At 46.6% G+C, this 22139-nt stretch overlaps 1 protein-coding gene across 1 annotated transcript in view; it reads right to left on the bottom strand.

Annotated features, from left to right (window-relative positions):
- Positions 1 to 4074: 4074 nt before the first annotated feature.
- The window catches only part of SPATS1 (spermatogenesis associated serine rich 1), a 35076-nt gene continuing 17011 nt past the window's right edge, over positions 4075 to 22139 (bottom strand). Inside the window, exons 5-6 of the mRNA XM_084808151.1 lie at positions 21692 to 21754; positions 4075 to 4526 (exon numbers count right to left, since the gene is read on the bottom strand). Of these exons, the coding sequence (XP_084664277.1) occupies positions 4376 to 4526; positions 21692 to 21754 (214 nt within the window). The 3' untranslated portion in view covers positions 4075 to 4375. The remainder of the gene's footprint in view (positions 4527 to 21691; positions 21755 to 22139) is intronic.

The raw sequence follows: 22139 nt of genomic DNA, 5'->3' as shown, positions 1-22139 counted from the left end.
AGACTGAGCAATGGAATATGAGAGTTGTGTATACATGGAAAACCAGATATAAGTAATGCTGACTGGGAGAAAATGTAGAATGAACTATGAATACAGAAATAATAGAAAATTAATCTAAGAGACAAGGCAGTATAATGGGGATATAAAGACAGCAGCAATTTCTTTAAAAAAAAAAAAAAGCCTAAAAGAATTAACCAAACAACTACCAATAAAACAACTACTAAGCTCTAAATGGTATCCTCCTAAAAATTTTAGCAGTCCAAACTAGTGGACAGAGCAATCCTGTGGTCCCTGGGAAGGTGTCCCAGGCACCACAATGTGAAATATGAATTTAATTTACCCAGGACCACTCAGTTGATCAGGCTGAGAGATTTGGGATCTTATGAAGTGAACGCATGCACACCAATGTAGATGAAAGAAAAGGAGATTTATTAAAATAAAAGAAATAAGTAAACGTAGAACCTTCTCAGGGAGTTGCACGCTCTCTGAGGCTTAAGAGGTTGCATGCCTCCTAGTTATAGACTTAGTTACCCAAATGTGGTGCATTAAATGACTAAGTATACAGTTAGTCTTTGTTTGTTACACAACTCCTGGCTCGGTTCACACTGCAACCGGCCTGCTGGGCAATGTGATACAGTGTCAGCCAGGCTAAAGCCAGAGCCCACTGTTTTGTATCTAGGGATGTGCAAAACCACCCCTGCCCGGGTTCTCCGGGCGCCCACTGAAGCGCCGACCCTGCTCACCCCCCCGACCTGCTCTTGAGTCCCCAGGAGCTCGGTGAGGAGCCCACACCAACCCTGGGCCCATCCAGCACCCACCATTTTGCCACTCTTTTTTTCTTCCAAAAAAAAGGGAGCTTAAAAAATGTGCACATTTAAATATGCACAGTTCCTTTTAGCTCCCTTATTTTCGTTAAAAAAAAAAAAAAGCAGCAAAATGGAAGGGGCTAGCTGGAAGGGGCCAGGTGAGTGTGGGGAGCATCCGGGAGGATGCCTGTGACTGGGCGCCGCCTCCTCCTGCTGCTGCCCAGGCGGCTGTCAGAGGCAGCCGCCCGGGCAGCAGCAGGAGGTGTGAGGCACCCCAGTCGCTAGCCATCTCTTGTAAGCAGGAGACAGCCGGTGGGAGGGGGGCCCGCGCCTCTTCCTGCTGCTGCCCTGGCTGTTCCCGGCTGCTGACTGGGTGGCCGGTAGTAGACTCTGACCCCTTCATGGATCACTGCCTTGCTGTGGCGAAGGGGCTTGCATAACTCAGTGAAGCCATAAGCTATGCCGTGCAGGGCCACTCAAGATGGACAGGTCATGGCGGAGAGTTCTGACAAAATGTGGTCCACTGGAGAAGGAAATGGCAACCCACTCCAGTATTCTTGCCAAGAAAACCCCATGGAACATATCACAAGGCTAAAAGATATGACGCCGGAAGATGAGACCCTCACGTCGGAAGGTGTCCAATATACTACTGGGGAAGAGCAGAGGGAATTTCCAAGTAGCGCCAGAAAGAGTGAAGTGGCTGGGCCAAAGCCAAAAGGACACTCAGCTGTGGATGTGTCTGGTGGTGAAAAGAAAATCCAATGCTGTAAAGAGCAATATTGTTTAGGAACCTGGAATGTAAGATCAATGAATCAAGGCAAGCTGGAGGTGGTCAAACATGAGATGGCAAGATTGAACATCGACATCTTGGGAATCAGCGAACTAAAATGGACAAGCATGGGCGAATTTAATTCAGGTGACCATTATATCTACTATTGTGGGCAAGAATCCCTTAGAAGAAATGGAGTAGCACTCATAGTCAACAAAACGGTGGGAAAAGCAGTACTGAGGTACAATCTCAAAAACAATAGAATGATCTCAGTATGAATCCAAGACAAACCATTCAACATCACAGTAATTCAAGTCTATGCCCCAACCACTGATGCTGCAGAAGCTGAGGTTGATCGGTTCTATGAAGACCTACAATACCTTCTAGAACTAACACACAAAAAGATGTCCCCTTCATCATAGGGGATTGGAGTGCTAAAGTAGGAAGTCAAGAAACAGGAGGTCCGTAACATTGTTCAGGAGGCAGCAACTCAATCCATCCCAAAGAAAAAGAAATGCAAGAAAGCCAAGTGGCTGTCTGAGGAGGCTTTACAAGTAGCTGAGGAAAGAAGGGAAGCGAAAAGCAAGGGAGAAAGGGGAAGATATACCCAACTGAATGCAGATTTCCAAGAATAGCAAGGAGAGACAAGAAGGCCTTCTTAAATGAACAATGCAAAGAAATCAAAGAAAACAATAGAATGGGATTTTTAAGAAAATCGGAGATATCAAGGGAACGTTTTGTGCTAAGACGGGCATGATAAAGGACAAAGAAGGCAGGCAAAGAAGCAGATGAGATTAAGAAGAGGTGGAAAGAATACACAGAAGAACTATACAGGAAAGATCTGAATGTCCCTGATAGCCATGATAGTGTGGTCACTGAACTTGAGCCGGACATCCTAGAGAGTGAAGTCAAGTGGGCCTTAGGAAGCATTACTAACAACAAAGCTAGCAGAGATGACAGTATTCCAGCTGAAATACTGACAGTATTTAAGATCCTAAAAGATGATGCTGTTAAACTGCTGCACTCAATATGCCAGCAAATTTGGAACACTCACCAATGGCCACAAGACTGGAAAAGGTCAGTTTACATTCCAATTCCAAAGAAGGGCAACGCCAAAGAGTGTTCAAACTACCGTACAATTGCGCTCATTTCACATGCCAGCAAGGTTATGCTCAAAATCCTACAAGCTAGGCTTCAGCAGTATGTGAACCGAGAACTACCGGAAGTACAAGCTGGGTTTCGAAGAGGCAGAGGAACTAGAGATCAAATCGCCAACATTTGCTGGATCATGGAGAAAGCAAAAGAATTCCAGAAAAACGTCTATTTCTGCTTCATTGACTATGCTAAAGCCTTTGATTGTGTGGATCACAACAAACTGTGGCAAATTCTTAAAGTGATGGGAGTACCAGACCACCTTACCTGTCTCCTGAGAAACCTGTACAAGGGACAAGAAGCAAAAGGAAGAACTGGACATGGAACAACCGATTGGTTGTTTAATTTATATGCGGAGTACATCATTAGAAACGCCGGGATGGATGAATCACAGGTCGGAATTCAGATTGCCGGGAGAATTATCAACAACCTCAGATACACAGACGGTACCATCCTAATGGCAGAGAGCGAAGAGGATCTAAAGAGCCTCTTGTTGAGGGTGAAAGCGGAGAGTGCAAAAGCTGGTTTGAAACTCAACATTAAGAAAACTAAGATCATGGCATCTGGCCCCATCACTTCCTGGCATATAGAAGGGGAAGAAATGGAAGCAGTGACAGATTTTAGTTTCTTGGGCTCCAAGATCACCGCAGATGGTGACTATACCCATGAAATTAAAAGACGCTTGCTCCTTCGGGGGAAAGCTATGGCAAACGAGCATAGTAAGAAGCAGAGACATCACCTTGCCGACAAAGGTTCATATAATCAAAGCTATGGTTTTCCCAGTAGCAACGTATGGCTGTGAGAGCTGGACTATAAGGAAGGCTGAGCGCCGAAGAATCAATGCTTTCGAACTGTGGTGCTGGAGAAGACTCTTACGAGTCCCCTGGACTGCAAGGAGGTCAAATCAGTCAATCCTAAAGGAAATCAACCCTGAGTGCTCATTGGAAGGACAGATACTGAAGATGAAGCTCAAATATTTTGGCCACCTAACGCGAGGAGAAAAGTCACTGGAAAAGACCCTGATGCTGGGAAAGATTGAAGGCAAAAGGAGAAGGGGACGGCAGAGGATGAGATGGCTAGATAGCATCACCGATGCAATGAATATGGACTTGAGCACACTCCAGGAGAGAGCGCAGGACAGGAAGGCCTGGCGTGCTATGGTCCATGGGGTCACGAAGAGTCGGACACGACTGAACAACAACAACAACACCCATGACCACACTAATATGGACACCCCCCACCCCACCCCAGATAATCAAGTGAATGTACAAGGCACATATTAAAATTCCAATGTAAAATAAATGGCTCCCAGCCTGGCAGATCACTGAAGAAGTATGAATAAACACAATCCTTCACAAAATGTTTATTGCATATTGACAGGCCAGTTTCAAGAAAATAACAGAGTTTATAACAAAATGTTTTTGGATGCTGTTAAGTAAAAAAGGATGTTTTACTTCCTTTTTATACAAATCTTATCTATTCAACATTTGGAACAAATTTACAGTGAATAGTAAGTTTGGGACATAAATAGCTTCTACAACTAATTCAAAAAGTGGTGACTGCTCTTAGAAAAGAAATTGTTACCAAGTATATTCCCAGGAATGTGACAGCATAAAAAATAGCTTTTGATCAAATGCTGCCTTTGCTTCTAAGATTGTTGTAAAGTTAATCTTCTGGTCAATCCAGTTGCAAATAAAGACTGCAGCAAAGTCGGAGCAGGCTTCCAAATGTCCAGATTTTTCACTTCCATCTTTTCCCTCTCTAATTCTTGCTGTTTCTCCTTTACGTGGAAAGGCACGCTGCAGGGAGGGGAAAGGGAGAGAAAAATGCAAGCTAATAGTAGAGTTTGTCACTGCAGAATGGCTTTTTGTATTAAAAAACTAAACTAGGCATACTTTTCCTGCATCAGCATATATTTAAATACATAAGTTACAGACAATGCAAGTTGAATGGCTCATGTGCATAACAACTGACCATTGTGCACATTCACCACGCCTCCTAGGGAATATGCTCATAATCTGTCCATGAAGAGGGAACTGTGCACATTTCCTGGTCCGTCCGTACACACCCCAACAGGGCTCAAGGAATGTGCATATCACTTCTGCATTTGTACATTCTCTGGGAATTGTGCACACTCTTCAATCAATATGCACAGACTTCAAGCACCATGGCCTCAGTCTCCTTTTCCCTGCTGCTCAGCTGTGCCCTGCCAACCAACAGGAGGCGGGATTGCAAGGGAAGGTTTGACCCTTCCCTCCCCCCTACAAACCTGATGAAAATTGTGCCCCTTCACTGCTATTAGGCTTACAAAAAAGAGCGGGGGAGGGGGTTGATCGTCATATCCAAATCCCAGGCGAGGGGAGGGGAGGGAACAGTTCCCTCCCCCCCTTTCAGGTGATTGGCAAGGAAAAGTTCATCTGCAGGGAAAATGGGGAAGGGCTGTAGATAAGGGGCTGTAGTTACTTTATCTGCAACCCAACCCTCTTTTCTCTTCTGCTTAGGTGTTGCTTGCAGATCACTTGAGATGGGGGTGGGGGGGTAGATTTAACCCTTCCCTCCTTTATGTTCCCAATTAAGATAGCCCTTGGCACTGCTCTTAAGCTTTTTCCCCTAAGTTAACTGGCAGTGCAAGGGGAGGTTCTTTTCATCCAGATTGTGGGGGGCAATAGAAGAGTTTAACCTCCCCTTCCCCCTCATGGGAAAATACAAGTAGTAAAGTACTTAAAAGCAATTCAAGCTATATTTCTTAAGCATTTCTTGCTGTTATAAAACAGCATTGCTGAGTCCATTTTGCTTACAACAATTTCTCTGTAGAGTAGTCTGGCAGTATCACAGGCAAGGAGCCTTGTTATCAAAGAAGCTATCTAACCCCTGAATCAGACCATATTTATGCAGTTTCTAAAATACTACTTCACTGCCAATATGTCAATACTAATTGCTGTTTCATAAATCTAAGTTTACAACCTTGACTTCTAAAATAATTGATGATCAGAACACAAATACAGAAACTTTCAAGTTAGATACAATTAATTTTGATATATGTCTTTGGCAAAGTGATTTCTTACTGAAAGTTTACTAATTATACCTAAGACTAGAATTTTTTCTAGACATCTATATATGTGATTCAATATTTATACTTTACAAAATATTTTTGATCATTAATTGATAAGCGAAATCTTTATGTTCCCTCTAACCCTAAATAATACAATTTGAGGTCTCTCTCTTTCTGATATAATCCTTTTTATCTCTGGTGATAAGTTATAATTCAGCACTCTCTCTTTGGATATCATCCAAGCTGCTTTGCCAATTACATTTTGGTAACACTTACCTAAAGTTCATTATGAGCACACTGAGAACTGTGCCACCAACCATTTCTGGAAGATCCAGAACAATGCCCTCTTAAGAACTACCAGTCCCAAAGTTCCTAGTGCATGGGTGTTAGAAAAAAAGGAGACTCCATAACCATTGGCGTCTCAAGTTACGTAAGAGCCCGAGTGGCGGGAAAATATAGGCGGAGCAAAAAGGGAATCATACTGACGCACTCATGACTAACGGCTTAGTAAGCTGATAGTGACTGTTTATTGGATATTAACTTAGTGAGCCGATGTACTAACTGTTTCATTGGTTACTGGTGAGAACAATAGAAGCGATATGATATAAAAGGCTTTTGCACACGTGTCTCGGGGTCCAGACTGCTCTGCACCCGTTTTGCAAAACGTTCAATAAAATAGTGTTGGATCCACTGCTGCCTGCCTGGCATTCTTTTCTTCTAAACCGAAAGCAAGGACTTTTTATCTAACAATTTGGTGCCGTGACTCGGATCCTGCTTCGGGGCGCGTCCCCTTCGCGCTGAGCCGAGGGGCCGCGGAGGAGAAGTGGCCACAGGCGGTTGTTTTATACTGCCTTCTCCTCACGACGGTGGCGGCAGAAGCGCCTGGGGACCAACGCCAGAGGAAGAGGGAGACGTGATCACTCCTTTTAGGCACCGGCAGTGGATCAATAAAGCAGCTAGACGCAGCTGCGGGCGGGACAGAAGAGGCTTTTGGGGTAAGTGAAACAGCTTACATCAGGGGATAAACGCGGGACGGTGGTGTGTTTGTGATTGTGTGAGACGCCTACGGGCGAAGCGAGTGAGGAGCCCCGATCTGCATTTCCTTACCCCGGAGACGGGCTAGGTCAGAGGAGGGCGAAGCGCAAGAATTGCTGACTGAAATTCCCACCGTCATGGGCGGGTCCCAATCTAAGTCTGCGAAGAAGTCCCATACGCCCTTGGAGTGTTGTTTGCGCAATTGGTCACATTTTAAGCAGGATTATGGAACTAAGATGACAAAGGATCGTCTTCTCTTTTTTTGCACCCGGGAATGGCCAATATTAGAACCCAAATGGCCACCCGAGGGGTCTTTTGACCCAACCTTGGTATCTGATGTGCGAACAATAGTAGCACAGAGGGGAAGTTGGGACCAGTTCCCTTATATTGATTCGTGGGCAACTTGTGTGCCCCTTGGCGGCAGGCCTGCTCCGTGGGTTGTTAAATGCATGTCCCTTGCCCTTCCCATGGTGGTCAAAAGGAAACCACCAAAAGAAGGACCACCCAGGGTCGTGGCCACGGCACCGGAGGACCTACTGCTTCCTCCTCCCTACGGGACAGCCGTCGCAGGGCGCTCGTTGCAACCACCACCCTCTCCTGAGGGGCCCGCCCAGCGGTTAGATGCCCCCGAGAAGGACCCCTCTCATGAAATAGTACCGGAGGACCCCACCCCTCTAGTTGAACGTCAGGACACTCTCCAAGATCGTCTATATTCCCTAGAGGAAAGATTGGAGGTCCTACAGAGAGAGGCAAAAGGGGGACCTAACTACAACCTGCGAAAGGACCCCCAACCACCGGTGAAGTTCACCTTCCCCATCAGAGAAGTCCCCGACCCTACCGCCCAACATCCTCAAGGGACGATGTTTGTTTATGTCCCATTCACAACATCTGATTTGTATAATTGGAAACAATTTAACCCCTCCTTTGAAGAGGATCCCGGGCCACTCCTGTCTCTGATGGAGAATGTGAGGCTTACTCACAACCCCACATGGGACGATACACAAATGCTATTGAACACCTGTTTTCTCAGCCAAAAGCCAACCATCCTTGCGGGGGCACGAGCCAAGTATAGGGAGGAAAATCCCCAAGCAACTGAGGAGGAGACGGTGGAGGTTCTGCCCACAGGGCGACCCAATTGGGGGGTGGCCACAGCGGCACATAGACGCTTACATGCTGACTATTTTCGACTCATTTTAGCAGGCATGAAGCAAGCCGCGAGAAGGGCCCCCAATTTGCAAAAAGTCCTGACTCTAAAGCAAGACAAAAACGAACCTCCTGCTGTGTTCCTCCAAAGGCTGAGGGAAGCCTTCGCTAAATATACTGACATTGACTTGAATGATCCAAATAATTTAAGGATCCTCCGACTCAGTTCGTGGGAAATAGCTGCCAGGACATCAGAAAGAAGTTGCAAAAAGTTGAAGGAGGGTTGGCAGCTGACCTAGGAGTTTTAGTTGAAGTAGCTCAAAAGGTTTATGAGAGGCGAGAAGAAGAAGAAGGAAAAGAAAAAGACAAGAGGCAGGCCAAGCTCCTTGCTGCGGTTCTTAAACCTGACAAGGAGGGAGCTAGGAAGGGGAGGAAAGGGGGAAGGAAAGGATCTCCCCTGGGGAAAGATCAATGTGCCTTTTGTAAGAAAATGGGGCACTGGAAGCGTGACTGTGAGGCTTTGAAGCAGAAAGAGAGAGGGGAAAATACGGGAGGAGCACAGAGAGTTCTGTATGAACAGGAAAGAGATTAGGACAGACCGGGGCCCGGCCCCCTCTTAGCCGTCTCTGAGGCAAGACGGGACCCCATGGTCAAAATAAAGGTTGGGGGCCGCTCCTACAAAGCCCTTGTGGACACAGGGGCCGCCCTGTCCGTCCTCCCCCTCAGTGAGCCCCCAACGGGAGGTGGGGGGTTCACCACCATAATGGGGGTCGAGGGAAGGGCAACTCAAGTGCCCCTCTCTCGTCCCCTGTTCACCAAGGTTGGGAAAACACACCTAGAACATGCATTTGTCTGTACCCCCTCCTGTCCGGTGGCATTGCTAGGGAGGGACTTATTGACTAAACTCCAAATTGAGATTGCTTTTACTCCTGACGGAAGGATGGAGATACGGCTCCCTAAACAGCAGAGTAGTAACTACCAAATGGCCCTTTTGAAGGTTGCAGAAGAATCCATCCCAGAGGCCACCGAGGACTGGAGCTTAATAGAAAACAGAGTCAACCCTCTAGCTTGGACCGGGATTGGAGGGGCCTCTCGTGCCAAGTCGGCAGCACCATACAAAATTCCCCTCAAGGAGGGAGCAAGGCCTGTTCATGTGAAATAGTATCCCCTTTCCCGCCAAGGAAAGGAGGGCCTACAACCAGTAATAACAAAGCTCCGAGAAGAAGGCCGGCTCATTGAGATAATGTCTCCCTATAACACGCCCATCATCGCTGTGCCAAAAAGGGGAGGGGGGGGCAAGGGCTACCGCTTAGTGCAAGACCTCCGGCTCATTAATCAGCAGATCGAGGCCCCCCATCCTGTGGTACCCAACCCACACACCCTCCTTGTAGGAATTCCGGAAGAGCACGCCTGGTTCACTGTCATAGACCTAAAAGACGCCTTTTTCAGCATCCCCCTCCACCCTGATTCAAGGCCTTTGTTCGCCTTTGAATGGGAAAGCCCAGGGGGGGGGTCAAAAGTTCAATTAGCATGGACAGTCATCCCTCAGGGGCTGAATCTCTCACCGGTGGTCTTTGGCCAGCAGCTCCAAAAGGATCTCGAACCCTGGGTCCAGCAGCACTCAGAGGTGCATCTCCTCCAGTACTGTGACGACCTCCTGATTTCAGCCAAGGCCAAGAATGCGTGCCTGAGTGGGACGGTTTCCCTCCTCAACTATCTAGCAGGGGGGGGGGGGGGTATAAAGTGTCAAAAGAAAAAGTACAGTTGGCCCAACCAACTGTAAAATTCCTAGGCTACCACATAACTAAGGGGACTCGGAGCCTAGGGCAAGAAAGAGTTGAAGTCATCCGTGACACTCCTGTCCCTAAGTCCCCCCGCGAATTGAGGGCCTACCTGGGGTTGACCGGATTCTGCCGACTATGGATAGCAAACTATGGGGAGACAGCGCGGCCGCTGTATGAGGCGCTGCAGAAAGATAGACTGGATAAATGGAAATGGACTAAGGAAATGAATAAGTCTTTTCTCAGTCTTAAAGCTGCTCTTGTGTCACCACCTGCTCTAGCCATACCAAATCCCAGCCGGCCATTTAGACTTTATGTGCATGAAAATAAGGGCATAGCTTCGGGAGTGCTTTGCCAGCGAAAAGGGCCCTCTTGGAGACCAGTGGGATATTACTCCAAGGTCCTAGATGTCGTAGCGCGAGGATGGCCAAGTTGCCTGAGGGCAGTAGCGGCAACGGCTCTGGTTTGCGCTGAAGCGGAGAAATTGACAATGGGAGGACCCATTGAAATTTGGGTGCCGCATGGAGTGCCACAAATTTTGGGATCAGGAGGAGGAAGCAAATTTCTCAACCCAGCCCGGCATTCCCGATATGAAATAGGTTTACTAACAAACGAAAACCTCACTTTTAAGGCTTGCTCCAGCTTTAATATCGCCACACTGCTGCCAACATTACTGGGCACAAACGGATCAGGACTCCCAGATCATGACTGCCTTGAAGTATTAGACCTGGACACCAAAGGCCGACCGGACCTTGAGGATAAACCAATAGAGGGAGCCAGAGATCTGTTTGTAGATGGATCTAGCTATATGCTGGATGGAAGGCACTACACATTACTCTAGAGGAGAGTGTGCGTGAGGAAAGGCTGCCTCCTCATTTCTCCGCCCAATCCGCTGAACTGGTAGCCCTGACAAGAGCCCTGCAAGCCAGCAAGGGAAAGCGAGTAAATATTTATACCGATAGCAAAAATGCCTTCGCCGTTGTGCATGCTCATGGGCAACTGTGGAAAGAGAGGGGATTCCTTACAGCAAACGGATCTCCAGTGGCTAATGGCGGCCTAATAGTGGATCTTCTGGATGCCCTCCAGCTACCCTCACAAGTAGCTCTTGTCCACGTCCGAGCCCATGGGAAAGAAAAAGAGGAAAAATGGAGACAGGGAAACCAGAAGGCAGATGAGGCCGCAAAAAGAGCAGCCAGAGAGGGAATCCAAGGAACATTCCTCATTCTACCCAAAAGAAAAGAGCGCCCCACATACTCCCCTGCAGAGTTACGAATGGCACAAGAACACGGAATAAGTCCCTGTGATGACGGATGGATCCAGATGACAGATGGAAGACTGCTTCTTCCACAGACCCTGCAGAGGGTTGTTCTAGAGCAAGTTCACCATTCTCTTGGACACCCTGGAGCATCAGCCATGATCGACTATTGCAAGAGGCTGTTTGTCTCCCCTGGCTTAACTGTATGCGCCCACCGACTAGCCGCAACCTGTGAAGTTTGCCAGAAAACCAACCCTCCCAGGGCACCCCCTCCTCCAAAAGGAGGGCGACCATGGGCCTACTATCCTTTCCAGAGGGCACAGATTGATTTTGCTGAGATGCCACCGTGTAGGGGTTACAGGTATTTGCTTGTAATAGTATGTCAAATGACAGGGTGGGTAGAGGCATTTCCATGTAGGAACTGCCAAGCTAAAACTGTTGTTGCTAAATTGTTACAGGAGGTGGTGCCCCGGTTCTCCCTGCCCGAAGTTATAGAGTCCGATCAGGGCTCACATTTCACCTCAGTTATTACACGGGGGATGGCACAAGCTCTGGGAGTAGAGTGGCATTTACATTGCCCCTGGAGGCCCCAGGCAAGTGGACAGGTTGAAAGAATCAATCGGAGCCTCAAGGAGACTTTAACCAAACTCCAACGAGGGGTGAAGCTCACTTGGGTTGAGGCTCTGCCAATAGCTTTAACGAAGCTTCGAAGGATGCCAAGAAAGGACATAAAATTGTCCCCCTTTGAACTGATGTTTGGGTTCCCGCCTCGGGTACACTGCGGAAGGAGGGAGGAAGTCAAGTGGGAGGTGGGTGATCAGATGCTAAGGGATCAGTTGACTTCTCTACAGTCTGTTCTTTCACAGCTACGAGCTTATTCCGTTCCGTTTCAGAGACTGCCGTTAGATGCACCTATCCATCTCTTCCAGACGGGAGACGAGGTGTTGCTGAAAAAGTGGAATAAAGAAGCTTTAAAGGAAGGGTGGGAGGGGCCTTATTTGGTGGGACCAACCAGCCACTCGTGTGTAAAGCTTGTGGGTTCTAGTAAATGGACACATTGCAGCCGGATAAAGCCATTTAAGCGACCCTCGCTTCCTTCTGTCACTTGGAAAGAACAGGAGGACACAGGCAACGGTCCTTTGCTCCCTGGCAGCCCTCTGGAAGCTGCCAAGGACACAGGCGAAGAAGCCATCCAGGAGCCACAATCGCCTGTAATATACAAGTCACAACATCTGGGAAAAGCTCGGGTTCGAATTACAAAAAACTTGTAATATGAAGCAAGTATTGTGGGTGGTGTTGGTAATGTTGGTTAAAGAAATATTAACGTGGATGGTGATACCTCAAGGACTTGGGCTTGACAGCTTTAAGATAAAACCCCGAAATGTCACACCAACACCCCTCAGACCACTTCTGGTACAGATCCCTGAGAAAGAGAGGCGTCCCTGGAGAACCAGGTTAGGGATCCCAATAACAGAGGAAACTGATAATGTGTGGTTAGAGTGGATAAAGTATACAGCCAAGTCTTTAAATAAGTCTGACTGTTTTGTTTGTGCCACAGGGAGATCTGTGGCAAAGGTGCTGCCCTTTCCACTGGGATGGGACACTCCTTCCCTCCTCACCTGCATGATCCGTTTGTTCCAACACCCTGATGCATGGGGAGAGGAGGAATGCCAAACCCTCAATAAATTATACCCCCCACTCAAATCAAAGGATCGTGTCAGACCTTCCACAGTCTTCCTGCAAAGAAGAAACCATACCGGATGCATACACCGAAACCTTGCAGACACAGAGGGGCGTATAGGGAACCTGACGAGTAAAGTAAGATGTGTTAATTCTACCCGCTTTAGGAATAATTCCCTTTCAATCCCACGAGCTGATCTCTGGTGGTATTGTGGTGGCCTAGAGTTGTATGAGGTATTGCCCTCCAATTGGTCCGGAGCTTGTGGGTTAGTTCAGTTGGCAGTCCCCTTTTCAATTGCATACCATCCAGCAGAGAAGACTGGCCAACCCCGGCAGAAACGATCAGTAACCCCTTTTGATGATCAAATATATATTGACTCCATAGGAGTACCAAGGGGAGTGCCAGATGAGTTCAAAGGAAGAAATCAAATTTCTGCAGGATTTGAATCTACCCTGTTTTGGTGGGTGACCATTAACAAAAATGTAGATTGGATCAATTACGTTTATTATAATCAGCAGAGGTTTATAAACTATACTCGAGATGCTGTAAAAGGATTGGCTGAGCAGCTAGATGCCACCAGCCAAATGGCTTGGGAAAATCGGCGTGTTCTTGATATGATGTTAGCAGAAAAAGGAGGGGTTTGTGTCATGCTAGGTGGACGGTGTTGCACCTTCATCCCTAACAACACTGCCCCAGATGGCACGGTAACAAGGGCTTTGCAGGGTCTCACCGCCTTGTCTGAAGAATTAGCCGAGAATTCAGGGATTAACAACCCCGTGACTGACTGGTTGGAGAGATGGTTTGGAAAATGGAAACACCTAGCAGCCTCAATCCTTATTTCGCTTGTAGTGATGATAGGACTTTTAGTGTTATTTGGTTGTTGCATTATCCCCTGCGCTAGAGGTTTATCCCAGCGGTTAATTGAAACCGCTCTGTCAAAACAGATGCTCTTGCTTTATTGTGCTGATAAAGAAACTCCGTTTTAAATGCTTTAAGACGTGAATAAAGACTTAAAGGAGGGAATTGTTAGAAAAAAAGGAGACTCCATAACCATTGGCGTCTCAAGTTACGTAAGAGCCCGAGTGGCGGGAAAATATAGGCGGAGCAAAAAGGGAATCATACTGACGCACTCATGACTAACGGCTTGGTAAGCTGATAGTGACTGTTTATTGGATATTAACTTAGTGAGCCGATGTACTAACTGTTTCATTGGTTACTGGTGAGAACAATAGAAGCGATATGATATAAAAGGCTTTTGCACACGTGTCTCGGGGTCCAGACTGCTCTGCACCCGTTTTGCAAAACGTTCAATAAAATAGTGTTGGATCCACTGCTGCCTGCCTGGCATTCTTTTCTTCTAAACCGAAAGCAAGGACTTTTTATCTAACATGGGCAGGAAGGAGAGCAAGCGGGTAGCAGGGACAAAGCACCATAATATTCAGGGATCATAGAATCATAGAATAGTAGGGTTGGAAGGGGCCTATAAGACCATCGAGTCTATAAGACCATCGAGCATCCCTGACAGATATTGATCCTACAAGCAGTGGGAACTAGTACTGAGGGTAGGATGTACAGACCCAAAATATATGTGAGTTAACATCTAATGCACATACATACACACCCTATACTGTTATGTATGTATAAATACCCCAACGAGCTTAAAGCATGTCTACCCTGAGGCAGTTGCTGCAACCCTTATTACATTTATTTTAAGATTTTTACAATATGCTTAATTTTGTCTATCTTACAGAGTTGTTGTAAACAACCAGCTATTAAATAGGATGTTCAGCTATTAAATAAGGATAGCAAAACGATAACAGATGACAAAGAAAAGGCAGAGGTGCTCAATTCCTACTTTGGCTCAGTCTTCTCCCAAAAGAGGGTCTATGACCCCCCTGGCAAAGGCGAAGTACAGGCTGAAGGGGCAGGATTGCAGCTTGAGATCGATAGGCATATGGTCAAGGAACACCTACTTACTTTGAATGAGTTCAAATCTCCAGGGCCAGATGAACTGCATCCTAGAGGAATAAAGGAACTGGCAGAAGAACTCTCAGAACCACTGTCTATTCTCTTTGAGAAATCATGGAGGACGGGGGAAGTGCCAGATGACTGGAGGTGGGCTAACATTGTCCCTATCTTCAAAAAGGGTAAAAAGGAGGAAACTGGGAACTACAGACCAGTCAGTCTGACATCAATCCCTGGAAAAATTCTGGAGCATATGATAAAGGAATCCATCTGGAAGCACCTTGACAACAATGCCATGATTACTCGAAGCCAACATGGATTTGTCAAAAACAGTCAACTCCTCGCTGTTCTTGATGGACGGAAGGTTGTTGCAAAACTTGATCTGGCCCAAGTATATCAACAGTTGGTCGCCGATGATTCTACAGCAGATGCCCCCAAAATAATCACTCATCGACGGGCATTCCGAATAAAGCATCTGCAATTCGGAATTTCTGCGGCCTCTGGACTGTTCCAACAATTCATCTAAACCCTACTTTAGAATCATAGAATAGTAGGGTTGGAAGGTGCCTACAAGGCCATCAAGTCCAACCTCCTGCTCAGTGCAGGAATTCAAGTCAGAGCATCCCTGACAGATGGCTGTCCAGCCTAGTCTTGAACGCCTCCAGCGTGGGAGAGCCCACCACCTCCCTAGGTAATTGGTTCCATTGTCATACTGCTCTAACAGTCAGGAAGTTTTTCCTGATGTTCAGCCGGAATCTGGCTTCCTGTAGCTTGAGCCCATTATTCCGTGTCCTGCACTCTGGGATGATCAAGAAGAGATCCTGGCCTTCCTCTCTGTGACAACCTTTCAAGTACTTGAAGAGCGCTATCCTATCTCCCCTCAGTCTTCTCTTCTCAAGGCGAAACATGCCCAGTTCTTTCAGTCTCTCTTCATAGGGCTTTGTTTCCAGTCCCCTGATCATCTTTGTTGCCCTGCTCTGAACCCTCTCCAGTTTGTCTGCATCCTTCTTAAAGTGTGGTGCCCAGAACTGGACACAGTACTGCAGATGTGGCCTAACCAGTGCTGAGTAGAGGGGAACTAGTACTTCACAGGATTTGGAAACTATGCTTCTATGAATGCAGCCCAAAAGAGCATTTGCCTTTTTTGCAGCCATATCACATCGTTGGCTCATATTCAGCTTGTGATCAACAACAATTCCAAGATCCTTCTCGCTTGTAGTGTTGTTGAGCCATGTATCCCCCATCTTATAACTGTGCATTTGGTTTCTTTTTCCGAGGTGCAGAACTTCACATTTATCCCTATTAAATGTCATTCTGTTGTCTTCTGCTAGCGCTCCAGTCTATCCAGATCACTTTGAATTTTGTTTCTGTCTTCCAAAGTATTAGCTATCCCGCCCAATTTTGTGTCATCTGCAAATATGATCAGCATTCCCTGCACCTCCTCCTCCAAGTCATTCATAGAAATGTTGAAGAGCACTGGGCCCAGGACTGAGCCCTGCGGTACCCCACTCGTTACCTCTCCCCAGTTTGAGAAGGTCCCATTGATAAGCACTCTTTGAGTCCGATTCTGTAGCCAACTGTGGATCCACCGGATCGTTGTTTCATCTAGCCCACTTTGAGCTAGTTTGCTCATCAGGAGATCATGGGGCACTTTGTCGAAAGCTTTGCTGAAGTCGAGGTATATGATGTCTACAGCATTCCCACGGTCTACAAGGGAGGTTACTTGATCAAAAAATGAGATCAGATTTGTCTGGCAGGACTTGTTTTTGACAAATCCATGTTGGCTTCGAGTAATCACTGCATTGTTTTCAAGGTGCTTCCAGATGGATTGCTTTATCATCTGCTCCAGAATTTTCCCAGGGACTGATGTCAGACTGACTGGTCTGTAGTTCCCAGGTTCGTCCTTTTTACCCTTTTTGAAGATAGGGACAACATTAGCCCTCCTCCAGTCTTCTGGAACTTCCCCTGTCCTCCATGATTTCTCAAAGAGAATAGACCGCGGTTCTGAGAGTTCTTCTGCCAGTTCCTTTATTACTCTAGGATGCAATTCATCTGGCCCTGGAGATTTGAACTCATTCAAAGTAATTAGGTGTTCCTTGACCTATCGATATGCCTATCGATCTCAAGCTGCAATCCTGCCCCTTCAGCCTGTACTTTACCTTTGCCAAGGGGGTCATAGACCCTCTTTTGGGAGCAGACTGAGCCAAAGTAGGAAGATTGAGCCAAAGTAAGAATTTCTGGAATTCCAGGTGTTGTACCATATTTTGACAATGTCCTGCTCATGGGATCAACAGAGGAAGAACTTGCTGAATGTCTTCAAGAAGTCCTACATTGTTTTGACACATCCTGCATTCATATAAAAAAGGAGAAATGTGAAATTGGAACCTCCAGCATAACATTTTGGGGCTATTGTATTGATGTTTCTGGCATTCACCCCACTGAAGAAAAAATATGTGCAATTCACAATGTACCTGCTCCAAAAATAAAGCATGATCTTGAAGCAGGGATTCAAGATCCTGCATTGGATTCCTGCATGGAGCAGGGGGTTGGACTCGATGGCCTTGTAGGCCCCTTCCAACCCTACTATTCTATGATTCTATGATTCTATGATTCTATGAAGCTTTCTTGGTATTTCTCAATTTCTACCATGTGTTTCTTCCACAAAAGGCTACCATTGCTGAACCACTGCATCATTTGCTGGGAAAAGGAGTTCCATGGAAATGGACCAGCCAGCATGAGAATGCTTTCCACAATGTTAAACACTTGTCAAGTTCAAATTCTGTGCTTGTACATTATGATGAAAAAAACCACCAATCCTTACTACTGATGCTTCTTATGGGGTTGGTGCTGTGATAAGCCACAGATTTCCAGATGGTACAGAGGCACCGATTGCTTATTATTCAAGGACTATGTCATCCACTGAAAATAACTTTGCACGAATTGACAGAGAAGCCCTGGCTGCTATTGCAGGAGTCAGAAAAATTCCACAACTATCTCTATGGCCATGCTTTTGAAATATGCATGGACCACAAACCTCTTCTAGGAATCTTTTCTCCTTGTAAGCCTATTCCCTTGCATACTATCACCCCGCATGCAGTGTTGGAGCATTCTACTCCATGCTTATGATTATACACCTGTCTACAAACCAAGGTACCCCTTCAAATTCCAGATTTTTGTTGTATCACCTCCACTGGAAGTCTTGATGCTAGAAGCCCTTCCTGACCCACCTCTTCAGGCTGATCAAATTGCTGACTGCTGACTGCTGGCTGCTGGAGATCCTGTACTGGCTCGTGTTTTAAACTGGGTATGGAGGAGATGGCCAGATGAGGAACTGCCAGAGGAATTTAAGCCATTCAAATGCCATCAGCGTAAGATGTCTGCCCATAAGGGATGTCTGCTATGGGGAAACTGTGTTGTTGTTTCAGATAAGGGTCGTCAAACCATCTTGACCACACTGCATGCAGCTCATCCAGCAATCGTTTGCATGAAAGCATTGGCCAGGAGCTATGTCTGGTGGCCCAGTATTGACTCAGTTATTGACAAAACTGTAAATGAGTGCAGTACTTGTCAAGCCACTAGGCACAATCCACCAAGGGCACCTATCTTTCCATGGAAAGTGACCAAGAAGCTTTGGTCAGGAATTCATATGGATTTTGCAGGACCATTTCAAGGATAAAACTTTTGGTTGTGGTAGATTCTTACTCCAAGTAGCTTGAAGTAGCCTTAGTACCACCACAAACAGCTGCTGCAATAATCACAGCACTGCGCCACTTATTTGCAAGCCATGGGTTGCCTGATACTATAGTTTCAAACAATGGGACTGCATTTACATCTGTTGAATTTAAAACACTTGCAGACAAGAACCTTATTTGGGCTGTCACCATTGCATCATCCCAGAGCAAATAGCCAAGCTGAATGGAAGGTGCAGACAACAAAAGATGCCCTGAAGTGTATTGCGGGAGGAGACTGGCCAACAAACCTTTCCAGGTTTCTCATTGCTCAACATGTTACTCAGGCCTGCAGAGTTACTTATGGGGCGGCGTCTGAAAACTTGTCTCAACCGTCTTCACCCAGACTTAGCTGAAGACTTACAAAGCAAACAGGAGCAAGCTCTGGATGCTGCTTTCTCACCTCCTACTCTCTGTTCATTTGCCCCACAAAATCAGATGTTTGCTAGGAACTATGGTGCTAGACCAAGGTGGGTTCCTTCCTGTATCACTGAGGTCACTTGGACCTGTGTCATACAAGGTCCAGTGTGCAGATAGTAGGGGTGGACGAAAGTCACTTACCTGTCCTCGAAGGGCGTTCGTGGGGGGGGGAGGCGCTTCGCTGCTCCCCCCGCGAAGTTCCGGCCGGGGGGGGAGGCTTCCCGCCTCGGCCCGGCCGAAATTCAGGCCGGGGAGGAGGCTTCCCGCCTCGCCCGGCCGCGAACGCGAAAGGTAAAAAAAAAAAAAAACGCCCCCTGATAGGCTACGTGACGATTCACGTAGCCTATCACGGCTAGATCTGCAAAGTCAGCCGTGATAGGCTACGTCAATCGTCACGTAGCCTATCACGGGTGACTTTAAAAAAAAAAAAAAGTGTGTACGGATAATGGCGGCCCCCATAGGGAGCCGCCATTCGCGTTCCTTATTTAGTCACTGTAGTCTACGTAAATGTCTACGTAGACTACGGCGAAAATAAGGGCAACGCAAATAGCGTTCCCTTATTTTCACCGTAGTCTACGTAAACATTGACGTAGACTACAGCGACCAAATAAGGAACGGGAATGGCGGCTCCCTATGGGGGCCGCCATTATCCGTACACACTTTTTTTTTTTTTGTAAGTCACCCGTGATAGGCTACGTGACGATTGACGTAGCCTATCACGGCTGACTTTGCAGATCTAGCCGTGATAGGCTACGTGAATCGTCACGTAGCCTATCAGGGGGCGTTTTTTTTTTTCTTCTTTTATTGCAATGGCGGCGGCGGCAGCCGGTCGAAAGACCGGCTGCCGCTCCCGCCCCGCTCGAACACCCGCCGAACCGCCGGCCGGACCCGCCGCCGGGAGGGACATTCGGCGAAGGTAAGTCCCGTCCCGGGGGGGGTGCGGGGGGCGGGGGGGTTCGGAGGATTTCTCCCCGAAACTTGTTCGGGGGGCCGAACACGTTGGCGCTCGGCCCCCCGAAGTTTCGGGGAGAAATTCTCCGCCAACCCTAGCAGATAGGTCAGTGTGGCATTGCCATGTTGACCAGTTGAGAAAGCGTTCTAGCCAGAGTGGGTTGTCATCAGCAGAGGTAGCTGCTGAAGATCTATCTGGAACTGAAGTGTTTCTCTCACCGCCAGCTGATGTGCCAGAACCACTAAGCAATGGGAGCAATACTCCTGCCTTACCTACAGCAGTTAAGAACATAAGAAGAGCCATGCTGGATCAGACCAGGGGTCCATCCAGTCCAGCATTCTGTTCACACAGTAGCCAACCCGCTGTCAACCAGGAAACCACAAGCAGGGCATGAGCACAACAGCACCCTCCCACCCATGTTCCCCAGCAACTGGTGTACATAGGCTCACTGGCTCTGGTAGTGAAGACAGCACATAGCCATCAAGACTAGTAGCCATTGGTAGCCTTTTCTTCCAGGAATGTGTCCAACCCCCTTTTAAAACCATCCAAATTGGCGGCCATCACTACATCCTGTGGTAGCAAATTCCATAGTTTAACTATGCACTGTGTGAAGAAGTACGTCCTTTTATCTGTCCTGAATCTCCCACCGATCCGCGTGATAGGATGAACCCGGGTTCTAGTATTTTGAGAGAGGGAGAAAAATGTCTCCCTATTCACAGTCTCCACACCATGCATAATTTTGTACACCTCTATCATGCCTCCCCTTACCCACCTTTTTTCCAAGCTAAACAACCCCAGCTGTTGTAACCTTCTCTCATAGGGGAGATGCTCCAGCCCCTTGATCATTTTAGTTGCCCTTTTCTGCACTTTTTCCAGCTCTACAATATCTTGTTTTAGGTGTGGTGACCAGAACTATAAACAGTATTCCAAGAGTGGTTGCACCATAGATTTGTATAGGGGCAGTATGATATTGGCAGTTTTATTCTCAATCCCTTTTCTAATTATGCCTAACATGGAGCTTGCCTTTTTTTACAGCAGTCGCACACTGGGTTGACATCTTCATTGAGCTGTCCACCACAACCCTAAGATCTCTTTCTGTCAAGGGCTCCTTGGAGGGCTCTCTTAGTCAAATCTAGTAGCTAAGTCTAGACACAGACAAAGGGATTTTTTTCAAAGCTTTATTTTTTTTTTTATAACTTAATAACTCTACAGGTAGCAGCAGCATCCTTATGCCCTAAGTTGGAACAGTTGGTCCCCATTTGAAAGGCAATTACTGGCAGACCCCTGAATATAAGGACTAGGGAGAATCCCTCCCCTTTTCCTTGGATCCTGTGGGCGCAACCGTTCTTTGAGCGCCAACTGGGCACTACGCCTCCTTTTTGCGCTCTCTATTTGGCGCTGCTCTCTGCGTCTGCGCCGCATATCTACTCAGTTTGCTATCTGTGCTGGGTCACTCCCTGGATTGCTTTTTAATCTAGGAATGTTGGTGGGAGGAATCTCTGTTAGCTGCGGGCCCTGGTAAAAGGGGCGCGCTCCTCTCCCAGGAGCGACTGCTCTTCCTTTGAATCAGAACTACTCTGGGATTTTATGGGCTCAGTGTCCACTTTCCTGGTTGGTCATCACTAGCTCAGATCCCATCACGCTTTACTTGAAGTTGGGATTTTTTGCTCCAACATGCATCACTGTATGCTTGCTTATATTGAACTGCATTTGCCATTTAGATGCTCATTCTCCCAGTTTGGAGAGATCCTGTGCGCCTGCCCTGCCTCATTCATGGACACTTACACGTTGACATGATCTTCCATTTCTAACCCTCCTGTGTTGTTTCCCCACCACTTTAAACCAATAGCAAACAATAAACGTTTTATTTGTCTAGTAACAAATAATAAAAGCTTAAAACAATAAAAACAAGCAACAGCAAAGAAATATTAAATAAAATATTAGATACATACCCAGGAACTCCTGGCAAATGCTGGAGAGGAATAAATGTATCTGACTTCTTTATATACATAGTACTATTGAAAAGAAAACAAAAGCCATAGAGCCATCATGACTTTTGGTGCAGAGACGTCACTTTTCATCTGATTATATGATTTATATATGCAAATTTGAAACGCCAAATACACTCTATTGTGAAATGTATATGCATGATGTGAAGATTCTTTCAATAATAAAATCCACATTTCTTGTGCCATACTATATGAAGGAAAAGACAAACTGTTTTTCCATGACAACAAGTTGACTTCCATGGTGAAATTTGCCTGTTATCTTCTAAAACCCATTTCTCTATTTAAATGTATGGCTTTCTACTTTGCTTCCAATTCAGCAAGTCACATACAGGTCACCATAAACATGAATGATGTCTCACAATATATGTTCTTAGATACTTTTCATTTTGTT

This window comes from Heloderma suspectum, chromosome 1, assembly GCF_057233095.1.
Source record: "Heloderma suspectum isolate Gila_16-S chromosome 1, 16-S_ref, whole genome shotgun sequence".
NCBI classification, from domain to species: domain Eukaryota; kingdom Metazoa; phylum Chordata; class Lepidosauria; order Squamata; family Helodermatidae; genus Heloderma; species Heloderma suspectum.
This window is presented reverse-complemented; position numbering and strand designations above follow the sequence as displayed.